Genomic DNA, 12251 nt, shown 5'->3' on the forward strand with positions numbered 1-12251 from the left:
AGGCACAGGTGGTCTTGGTTAGTCACTGCCTTCAATTAAATGACTTTTGAGATTGACCCGAACATTAGCTTTGCGCATTAGTTTTCCACTCAGAATATTGTTTTATCACTTGAAAGGTCATGAAGTCTGTTGAAAGTGTGTTGTTTCTTCTCAAGGATTTCTTGAAGCCTTATGAAAATCTCCGTTCAATGCTTTTCTTTCAAGGATCTTTACTAGCAGTTTCTTATACTGTAAGAAGGAAGGAGCCTCCCCCCACTTGTAGATTATCTAGGAATAAGAGAATAGTTTATTTTTGTTGTTTTTGTTTTTTTGCTGGGGGAGTATTGGACAGTTTCCTACTTTAAAAGTAGAATATCTGTTGCCTCCCAGGATTTATTAAATTTACTAGCATAGTGTCCAGGTACATGTTAAGGTTACTCATATTATTATATCATTATGTATTTTAAACAACTATATAATATTTGTAAATGCATAGTATGTTTTGTTAATAATTTATTTCTGCTTCTGGGACAACTGGCTGGCTCGGTCAGTGGAGTATGCTACTCTTTTTTTTTTTTTAAATTTTTATTTTTTTAAAAAGATTTTTATTTATTTCACAGAGAGAGAGAGACACACAGCAAGAGAGGGAACACAAGCAGGGGGAGTGGGAGAGAGAAGCAGGCTTCCAGCTGAGCAGGGAGCCTGATGCGGGGCTCAATCTCAGGACCCTAGGATCATGACTGAACGGAAGTCAGACACTTAACGACTGAGCCACCCAGGCACCCCAGTATGCAACTCTTGATCTAGTTGTTGTGAGTTCAAGGCCCATGTTGTGTGTAGAGATTACTTTAAAAAACTAAAGTCTTTAAGATAATAATAGCAACAATAATAATAATTTATTTTGCTTCTTTGTGAATTGCTTGGTTTTAGTTGCATATTAATATATATTTTCAATGTATATATTGCTTTCATCTCTCCTGAGCCTTTTGAATTGTGGCTTTTTGTCTAATTTCTACAATAACTAATGAACGTTATTGCTGCTGTCCATCTCATTCTTGTTTTGGGCCATATAGACACAGCTTTTTTTTTTTTTTTTTTTTAAGATTTTATTTATTTATTTGACAGAGAGAGAGTGAGAGAGGGAACAGGAGTAGGGGAAGTAGGAGAGGGAGAAGCAGGCTTCCCACTGAGCAGGGACCTGATGTGAGGTTTGATCCTGAACTGAAGGCAGATGCTTAACAACTGAGCCACCCAGGCAACTGTAAACACAGCTTCTAGGTCAAAACTCAGAAAGAAGAAGAAAGAAAGAAAGAAGCCATGATCAAAAGGCTCAAGTAGGCCTTGTCTTATAAAATAATGACCTAAATGCTTATTTTTCTTATATTTGAAAGATGTGCTTGACCACTTGTCCTCAGTTTAAAGGAGTTCTATAGCTGATAAAATTTTATGTAAATGTTTCTATTCCTCTTGGATTAGAAGTGAATTCCAATAGTAATGCATAAATACTCTATCTTAAAATATTTTACTTTTATCAGAATCTTTGCAATAAACATGATAGCCCCTTAAACGACCTTTTTTTGTCCAGTCATGAACACCAGGCAATAATTTTCAGCTCTTAGTTTTCCTTCTGTTATCTATTTCCAAATAATATGCTTTTGTTGCTCTTCCTCAACTTTCAGATGACACTGAATCATTTCTTGTCCTGCTGAGTGAGGACTTAACTCATTTAAATCCTCTTCCCATGCTTTCTCCCCCATTTCTAAAATTAAATTGTAAATTTTGACAGAAAAGATTAGGTGTATATATAGTTAGATAATTATTGTTTAATTATTGTTTACTGAGTCAAGTAATGAATTATAATAACATTTTCTGTCTAGGGTGACTATTTTTCTTAAAGTTAATTGGCTGTGTTCCATTTTCTTTTTATGAATTAGTAATTCTTCCTATATGCTTCTACAGAATCAGAATATCACGGGACTATTTTCTACAAAGACAAATTGATTAGATATTATCAGGTCCAATTTTTTTTAACTTAGGAATTTCTTAGTTTCTCCTGTGTTCAATGCCCAATAATCTGGGTTCCATATCGTCTATATTTTGATGTATTCCTTTGTTTAGTAGCTTCTTGAGAAAAGCTACACTGGATGTAATCTTTTTTTTAAAGATTATTTATTTATTTATTTGACAGACAGAGATCACAAGTAGTCAGAGAGGCAGGCAGAGAGAGGAAGGGAAGCAGGCTCCCCGCTGAGCAGAGAGCCCAATGCAGGGATGATCCCAGGACCCCTGGTTCATGACCTGAGCAGAAGGCAGAGGCTTCAATCCACTGAGCCACACAGGCGCCCCTGATTTTTTTTTTAATATTACATAGCTAAGCATGTTTTTAATTTAAAACCATGTATTTGAATGATAGTGTGGTTGGCTTTAGTTTTACATTGGAAATAATTTACCTTACAATTTTGAGGGCATTTAATGTTTTAAATTTCACTGTTGCTGTTGAGAAGTTTTGTGCTAATCCCATATATGTTTGTCTGGAATCTTCTATTCCCAGTATTATGAAATTTCACTTTGATGTGCCTTGTTCAAAGTCTTTTAATTTATTATACCAGACAGTTTTTGAGCCTTTTCAGTCTGGCACTGCATGTCTTTCAGTTACAGAAATTTTTTGGTATTATTTCTTGATTACTTCCCTTTGGTCTACCACCTCCTTCATTTTCTTTGTTCTTGATTTCTACAGTGTCTCCCTGGATTGATCTACTAACTTCCTGTTCTTCCTGTTTTCTTTGTCTCTTTGTTTTAGTTTCTTTTTATGGAGTTTTCAACATTGTCTTTCTAAACTTCTGTTGAATTTGTGGAGTGCCTGGCTGGCTCAGAAAGATACCTGTGACTCTTTTTCTTGGGGTTGTGAGTTGAAGTCTCATGTTGGTTGTGGAGATTATTTAAATAAATAAATAAAAATAAACTTAAAAATATTTTTAAACTCCTATTGAATTTTTGCTTCTTCCATCACATTTTTGATTTCTTATTCTTTGAATATTTTTCTCCCAGCATCTTATTCTTGTCCTATGGATATAATATCTTCTGTTTCAGGGTAATGTCTTTTCTAAATTTTGTTGTTGTTTTTTTTTTTTTTTTTTGGTTCCCTTTATTATCTTTATTTTTCTGACTTCCATTTTCTTCTTGTTCTGGTTTTTGTTTTTCAGGTTAGAGACCTGCTTTTAGTCAAGTTAGTTGTCTCTTAAATATTGTCTGTCCATTTGTAATATAGTGGTGAGGCACTAAAATGTTGGCTGAAAGTATCATGTACATGGGCTGGGTTTGTCTGACATCATAGAATGCTATGGTTTCTCAGTTCTGCCACTATTGATGTTTTGGAACTGAAAATTCTTTCTTATGGGGGCTCTCTGTAGATTGTAGGATGTTTAGACCTATCCCTGACCTCTGCCCACTAGCTGCCAGTTGCACACCCTTCCCCAGTCATGGAAAAGAAAATCTCCCAGCATTGCCAGGTGTCCCCTAGGGGTGACTGGGCTATTTCATGGCCACTCTGTAATGCCATTATTTGTAGGTATCTTCTCTGGTGCCAGTCTGCAGAGGAGGCTTTCAGTCTCTACCCCTTGAGGTTTAGCCTGACTACTGGATTTCTGGGAGTCTAGTGGAATGTAGGGGCTGGAAGTTTTTACTTAATTGTGTTCTTCATGGCTCCTGTTCTCTGCTTTACCTATGTATCTTGCCTGTCAGTCTTGAGCCTCCCTATTCACTTTGTCCAGACAATAAATCTCTCTATTTTGAGACAGTGTAGGGAGAGATAGTGGCTAACTGTATGTATGGGGAGGAAGGGTCCTGTGATAAGGTCCAGGTGTTTCTTTTGTAGGCTTTTGCTACAATTCCTGTTTAGAACTCTGTGTAACTGTTCCTATCTTCCAAGGTACCTGGTACTCCCAACTCCTGTGTTTTGTTTGTGTGTTCGACAGGGAGAATTTTGTGGTTTGTTGGAATCCACGTTTGCAGGTGCTTAGAGTTAAGCTGCCTCTGATCTGCTAAGTTGGCTTCTATTCCTCCACTTGCTTGCCACTTTCCCGAAACTTACTGACTTGTGTAGCATGCTGTTGTGTTCTTTCCTATTCTTCCTTGGGAGTTTATAGTCTTACTATTTTACTGACCTTGTAATAGGTCTTAGAGCATTAATAATGAACGTGTGTGTTCAGTCTAAAGGTAATATTAAACAGTGTAATTCCAAAAACTTTTAGGTTTTTACATGTTTTCTTCCTTTTGGCAGGAGAAACCCAAATGAAGATCAAAAGAATAAAACCAGAAGAGATTCTTTTTTTTAAGTTTTCAGGCGATCCACATTCTATATCTAGTTACCGAATTATGTGTTTTTAAGATTTTACATTAACTTGCTCTTTCTTAGTATGATGCAGATGATTGCAGAAGTAGAGCTTAACAGAGTATGTATGAATGAGACTAGCAGAGAAAGAGTATTGGTTACTGCTAATAGCAGAGAAAGAGTATTGGTTACTGTTAATAGCAAAAGGATTTCTTAGCTTTTTAACATTTTGAACTTTAATAATTATGTTTAGTAATCATGTTTGAGTTTAAGAAAGTGATAATTCTGGTACCTATTTTTTGTTTTTAGAGGCAAAAATTCTGGTTTATAAAACAAATAGCTAGAGTAGCACTGTCAATTTCACTAACCATATGTGGCTATTTAAACTTAATTATTATAAAAAAATAAAAAATTCAGTTCCTCAGTTATTCTAGCCATTTTTCAAGTCTTTGGTAGCTACATGTGTCAGCAATGTTCTAGAGCCTTTCTGGGTTAACATAGGTTATATTGCATTGATAATTCCACATATATTGTTTCAAAAGGACTAACCAAAAGTTGAGGTAGTTAAGCTATCATAATTGTCATGTTCCGACTTATTCTACTTTAAAATTTCAGGTAGTGGCAAGAGCATTTCTTATATCTGTTTAAATTGTGATAATTGTGTCTTTGTTTGACTTCTCTGGCTTTACTTTTTAATTGTTTCTTTTCCCTCCAGACAGTGCAGTGCTTGCTAGACAGTGGTGCTGATATTAACAGACCAAATGTATCTGGAGCTACTCCATTGTATTTTGCTTGCAGGTAGGATATTTTATATTTGCCGATGCTCTCATTAATGTACTTATTACATTTCCAAAGACTAGCATTTCTGTATATTTTCTGAAGTTCTCGTTTTCCCACAAATGCTGTGCTCACTGAACTGCACAAGTAAAAGCGTTTTCTATTATATTGCCAGTGTTTTTATGTGGTGTAGGTGGGAGCTTTTGATTTACTTGATTATTTAAATTTTAGATTAATTACTTAATAAGTAATGAAAAAAGATTCCTCTATAATTCAGTAATTTCCATAGTTTTCTTTGTTAAGTACTAGATCTATTCCAGAGGGATGAGCTATTAAAGTATGTGTTGGTTCAGAGAGCCATGCCTTTGCTTTCTTTGGAGTTGTAACTTAAAAAAAAAAAATCTTTGGATTTGTCTTGTTAGATATTAAATTATGCATTAAGTTATTTTTGAACTTCTATTTTGGTTCATTTTCTTGAAGCGTACATTTTGTTCATTTGTTCATTCATGTAATAAGCAAATGTTTAGTTAGCACTCATTGTGTGCCATATATTAGAGTATTAGTGATATTGTAATAAATAAATCTAAGTCCTTAAGGAGCTAACAACATAACAATTACACACGTATTCCACCCTGTACCTACATAGCCTATATACATACTATGTTATAAAAATGTAGTTTCTTTTTTTTTTTTTTTTTTTAAGATTTATTTATTATTTGTTTGACAGAGAGAGACACAGGGAGAGAAGGAGCACAAGCAGGGGGAGTGAGAGAGGGAGAACCAGGCTTCCCGCCGACCAGGGAGCCTGATGCAGGGCTTGATCCCAGGACCATGGGATCATGACCCGAGCCAAAGGCAGATGCTTAACGACTGAGCCATTCAGGCCCCCTAAATGTAGTTTCCAATTAGAACCAGTTTACAGTAAACCAGTGTTTCTTGTCTTTGGTTTATTTAGATTATATGAAGTACAGTATTTATTTAGGCTCTTAAATGCAGATATGGAGTTATCCAGAAAGTTCCTCTTTTCTTATCCTTTTTTCTGTTACATATCATTTTACAGGATGTTTGTTTTATTATTTTTTAAATTATTATTATTATTTTTTTAAAGACAGAGTTTACATGTAGACAGAGAGAGAGAGGGAGTGGGAAGCAGGCTCACTGCTGAGCAGAGAGCCGGATGCGGGGCTTGATCCCAGGACCCTGAGATCATGACCTGAACTGTAGGCAGAGGCTTTAACCCACTGAGCCACCCAGGCGCCCCTGGATGTTTGTTTTAGACTGAAAGACCTACTTTTGTTCTTGTTTAGCTTCTCTTTAGAGTCTCTGATGTTGCTTTTATCAGACTGATTCAAATCATCATTGAATGACCTTGAGTTAGAATACAAGGACTTTCAAGTCTCTGGACTTCTATATGCTATCTGAATCCAGCCATTTTCTTAAAGTATATTTATGTTTTGGTTGCTTGGCTAGAAAACCAGTTCTTTCCATGGCATCCTGAATTTATGAACAATGTCATTGTTTGATTCCCTGAAATTATATCCTGTCTTGAGGCGTTATCTCTAATCAGTCCTTTCTTTGAAGCTTCAGATTTGATGGCCACCTGCCTGATTTACATCATCACTCGCAAGTCATACAAAATCTCAGATGTCAACATGTCCAAAACAAAGCTTCTGATTTTCCTTCTCAAATCTTTTGTTTGCCTTTTCTCATCTCAGTCATTGGAACTGTTGTCCTTTCAGTTGTTTAAACAGAAACTAGATCATTATTTTTTATTACTCTCTCTCTGTCTCTCTTTGACCCTGAACTTGGAATTTATTAGTTAGTTCTATAAATTCTACCTTCAGAATATATTCTGAATCTCTTCTCCAGCTCACTGAAATGACTTTAGTTAATGTTGTTAGTGCTTGTCTAGACTGCTGTAGTCGTCTCTTAACTGGTCTGTCTGATTTCTCTGTTGTTTCCTTCCCATCTGTCTTTTCCTCAGCAGCCAGAGGGATCTATTAAAAAAAAAAAAAAAAAGGAATCGGCTTGGGGTGCTTGAGTGACTCAGCCAGTTGATTTGACTCTTGATTTCAGCTCAGGTCATGGTCCCATGGTTGTGGGAAGGAGTCCTGAGCCAGGCTCCGTGTTCAGCAGGGAGTCTGCATAGGATTCTTTCTTTCTCTCCATTTGCCTCCCCACCCTTTTCAAGAGAAATCTTTAAAAAAAAGATCAGCTTTTGTCACTGTGTTTAAACTTTGTCTTTAAAACTTCTCAGTGTCTGTGCATCATTTCAAATAAAATACAGGCTCTTCCTTTGCCTATGAGACCTGCATGGTCTGATCCCAGCTTAGGTCACTGTGCTTCTGTCACATTGGCTCAGAGTTCACCAAATGCAAGGGACTCTTTCCAGCCGGCTTTCTGCATACTGTTTTCCCTGAAATGCTCTTAACTTGGCTTTTTATGTGGCTGACTCTTTATGTCACTGCTTAACTGTTACTTTTTAGGAAGGTAGTTCTTAACCAGTCTGAGTAGGCCCCCCCCCCAAATTTTCTTTCACAGAAGCATCACAGTCTTTTTTTTTTTTTTTTTTTTGACGTAGTCTCACACCCATCCTGGAGCCAGCACAGGGTTTGACCTTACGACCCTGAAATCAAGACCTGAGCTTAAGATAAAGAGTCCCACACTTAAGCTTAATGGACTGAGCCACCACCCAGGTGCACAAACACTTGTATTTTGTAATTGTTATTTGCTTGTTTATAGTGTATCTCTCCTAAAAGACTGAAAGCTCAATAAAAGCAAGAATTTTATTCACCACTTTGTATTCAATGTGTGGTTACAGTGCTTTGCATTTAGATGCTTAGTAAATATTTTTGAATGAATTAATTGCTATAATTACATGTTTGAGAAAAATCTTCTGTAACAATGGCATGTTAAATATAGGTATATTAGTGTTATGCAGAACATGGATAGTCTTATAGTTATTGCATAGAGGTATGATAAAAGAGTTTTTTAGAAGTACTTTCTGTTAGTACATGCCCATCATTAACTTTTATTTCTTTAATTTTTAAAAAAATTTTATTTATTTGATAGAGATCATAAGTAGGCAGAGATGTAGAGAGAGAGAGAGGGAGAAGCAGGCTCCCTACTGGGGAGAGCCTGATGTGGGGCTTGGTCCCAGGACCTTGAGATCATGACCTGAGCTGAAGGCAGAGTAACCCTCTGAGCCACCCAGGTGCCCATCTTTAATTTTTTTTAAGATTCTATTTTTAAGTGCTCTCTACATCCAACAGGGGGCTCAAATTCACAGCCTCAAGATCAAGTTGCTTGCTCTACCCACTTAGCCAGCCAAGTGCTCCTCCCATCATTAACTTTTATTCTAGCAAATACTAGACCATCTAGCCCATCTCCCACCCACCTCCCTCTCTGCACCCTGTTTGTTCTCCATCTTTAAGTCTCTTATGGTTTGTTTTCCTCTCTCACTTCCCTCCGCCATATGTTCATTTATTGTTTCTTAAATTCCACATATGAGTGAAATCATAAGGTGCTTGTAGGCATACTTTTAATTTTTTTTTTGCGATATCTAGATATAGGTATACATTAAACATATAAATTATTCCCAGTGTATCCTCTCTGATAAATGAAAAGGGAAAGGAATGTGAGAAACAGAACAAGTTGACCTTTTAGACAAACTAAGTTAAAAAAAAATTAATGCAAGTTTTTATTGGTTGAGAGGTATTACTAGGTATATCATCATATGCTTTTTAAAAATTTTGAATTATATTTGAGAAGTATTGAGATATACAGGAGAAGGATCCGTGGAAGCAGGGTTCAAATCAGCCTCAAAACTGTGCAACTTCAGTCAGGTTTCTTGACCTCTGAAGCTTTTGTCTCTTTGTTTAGGAAATGGAAATGTTCTATCTGGCTTGTGGGACTATAGTGAGAATTAAATGAGATGGCATATTGAAAGCATTTGCCAGTGTATTTTGCACTTAGTAGTTAGTAAGTGCCTACTAAACTAGCACACTTCTCCACTCCTCAGCACAAAGTAGGGTTGTCCTCAATCGGTTTTATTGCTGTATAAGATTTTCATTCTGAGAAATAGGATTCTTCTTTCACCATAAAGACCTTTTCTTTTTTTTTTTTTTCTTTGTTATACTTAGGTTCTCATTCTGACCCATATTTAATTATGTAGTGTTTCTGTGAACGAGTCATTTTCAAACTGATTTTGACCTAAAATTATGACAGGCACTATTTCCCAGCCATTTTTTTCCTCTAGTTATTTTGCACAAGACATAATTCATTACCTTTCTTTCATGTGTACAGTAGGCACACAATGATTCCTCCCCCATTCCACCCCCATTTTTAGACAACTTTGTTTTTAGGACTTTTTTTTAAGGGGGGCAGAGGGAGAAGGGAGACAGTCTTTTTTTTTTTTTTTTTTTTTTAAGATTTTTAATTATTTGACAGTGAGAGAGAGCACGAGCGGGAGAGAGGGAGAAGGAGAAACAGACTCCCCACTGAAGAGAGAGCCTGAAGCTAGGCTTGATCCTAGGTTGCTGGGATCATGACCAGACCCTAAGGCAGAAGCTTAATGCTTAACCAACTGAGCCACCCGGGTGCCCTGAGGGAGAAAGAGTCTTAAGCAGACTCTGCACTCAGTGCAGAGTTGGATTCAGTAGTTGATCCCTCAACCCTGAGATCAGGACCTGAGCCAAACCAAGAGTTGGTTGTGCAATCAACTGTACCACCCAGCCATCCCTAGTACTTACATGTAGTACTTACAAGTGCCTCAAGTCCTTCAGTTGCTAGATTGGTTTTATTTTCAGTTTTATGCTTCCCTTAACTGAGTTCTTTAAATAAAGCTTTGGATGTATATTTTCTGTATCTGGGATAACTTTTTTCTATTAGGAAAAGTGACGCTTAGCTGGGGTTGTATAGATAAAGTAAATTAATGAGATGTTTATGTAATTATAGATGTGTGCAATAGAGAAATAGAAAAAGGTGTGATTCTGAACATGGATTTGTAGCTTCTACCAAGCGACTCTTTTCACTTCACAATCACAGCCATATAAAACTGGCCAAAGACTCAAAATTGTAAACTTTAGAAAGACCATTAGAAACTATGGTCTCTTTGTTTTATAAGTTATTCCAAAAAATACTGGAATATATGTACTATATGCACTTTAGCCAAGTTTTCAGATCAATTGCTTGAAAGCCTAAAATCAGGAGACTGAAAGTGCTTGAAAAATCAATTCTAAGTATGTTAGAAGTACTGTAGCTTGTTTTCTTTCTTTCTTTTTCTTTTCTTTTGTTTTTAAAGATTTTATTTATTACAGAGAGACCGAGAGAGAGGGAACACAAGCAGTGGGGAGTGTGAGAGGGAGAAACGGGCTTCTTGCTGAGAGGGAGCCCGTGGAGGGCTCGCTGCCAGGACCCTGGGATCATGACTTGAGCTGAAGGCAGGTGCTTAATGACTCAGCCACCAAGGAGCCCCAGTACTAGCACTTTCTTATTAAACCTTTGCCAACTTAGTTTCCAGAAAATGCATTGGCATTTCCTTGAAGGGGCTATTATCTCAATCAATATTTAAAAAAAAAATAGTTGAATTGTAAAGAATACTTGTTCATTGAGCACATTTTTGCAGTTATTTGAACTGAAAAATCTTTTATGCAACACTCTGAGGAGTTTGTTATAGGTTAGTCTTAATGTCGTATAATATTGTAGGTGAGGTACTTGAAGCCCTAATCCAGTAAGGCAGATTTTGTGTATTTTTAGCTCTTGTTTCTTGCTTTTATTTTTGAAATGAAATGTTACGTGATTGTTGATGAGATTTTAATGTAGTTTTAGAAATTACTCCAGTTTTCTAAAAATGTCAAAATGGTATTTTTTTCTTCATGCTAATTATTCTTTTTGCTATATATGATGAATAAAATTATTTGGAGACTTTCAAAACCACATATATTCAACAGTGTTGCATTTGTACATGCTGATCTTGTCCGTCCATTGTGTGAGATCCCCATTGTATTTTTCTCATAGCATATATCCCCTTGTACCTTGTACCATACTCCCTTGAGTACTAAATTGTTTACTCTTAAAACTTACTCTTAAAACTCTTTAAACTTTGTTTATTCATCTTGGTGGAATAATATATAGATGGAAGATTTTGGAATCAGACTGATCTAGATTCAGATTCTCTATGATGTAATTGTGATCTTGAGTAACTTTAGGGTTTTCTCAAGTCATGGTTTTTTCCAATTGAAAAATGGAATGAATTCTCTTTTTATGTTAGTGTCAGGATTAAGTCAGACTTTGTAAAAAGACCTGAGCATTATGCTTGTCACTTAGTAGAACCTAAATAAACTGTGATTTGGTTCTTTTTTTTGTTACTTTCTATAGTACACTACCTTATATAATACTTATTTGTCAAATGAGTGGTACCTGAAGTTAAAAACCATAATACAATTCAAGGGGCGCCTGGGTGGCTCAGTGGGTTAAGGCCTCTGCCTTCAGCTCAGGCCATGATCCCAGGGTCCTGGGATCGAGCCCCACGTTGGGCTCTCTGCTTGGCGGGGAGCCTGCTTCTCCCTCTCTCTCTTTGCCTGGCTCTCTGCCTACTTGTGATCTCTGTCTGTCGAATAAATAAAATCCTTAAAAAAAAACTATAACACAATTCAGCATATGTATTGATACATATTATGTAAGCTAACTACTATGCTTGGTTCTCTGGAACAAATATATTGTGAAGAAGTTTATAGTTTAATTGGAGTGATTGGACACATGAATATTAAATAATTATAGAAGAAATGTCATTAAAGTTGAACTTACTAGCATTGCAAAATTAGGTTTTTCAGAACCAAGGGTAGTAGCAAAGATACCACTGTCTCTCTAAATAAATTAATGTTGAGTTAGTTTCTTTTCACTTAGCTTTCATTTTTAGGTATTACAAAGAACAGAACAGTGTCAATTGTAACCTCTTTGCTATTAGCTGTAATATATAATGTGTTGGCTAGTATACCCAGCTAAATGACAAATGATGCTTGATGAAGACTTTTCTTGATGTACAATAGTAAAACCACGTATTGTTGCTTTTGGAGAGATTGCTGATTTACCTGGTTTCTTGGTTTTCTGGAATAAATTAGATATTGTTCTTTTTTTTTTTTTTTCCAAATTTTATTTATTTGAC

At 36.2% G+C, this 12251-nt stretch overlaps 1 protein-coding gene across 4 annotated transcripts in view; it reads left to right on the plus strand.

Moving 5' to 3' along the window:
* The window catches only part of HACE1 (HECT domain and ankyrin repeat containing E3 ubiquitin protein ligase 1), a 119239-nt gene that overhangs the window by 32036 nt on the left and 74952 nt on the right, over positions 1–12251 (plus strand). For 3 of the 4 annotated variants that reach the window (XM_044244910.1, XM_044244928.1, XM_044244918.1), the window contains one exon: positions 5025–5107. The exons of the other annotated variant lie outside the window; for it this stretch is intronic. In XM_044244910.1, coding sequence (XP_044100845.1) covers positions 5025–5107 — 83 coding nt within the window. The remainder of the gene's footprint in view (positions 1–5024; positions 5108–12251) is intronic. 4 annotated transcript variants of the gene reach the window in all.

The sequence above is a fragment of the Neovison vison genome, chromosome 1, assembly GCF_020171115.1.
Source record: "Neovison vison isolate M4711 chromosome 1, ASM_NN_V1, whole genome shotgun sequence".
NCBI lineage: Eukaryota > Metazoa > Chordata > Mammalia > Carnivora > Mustelidae > Neogale > Neogale vison.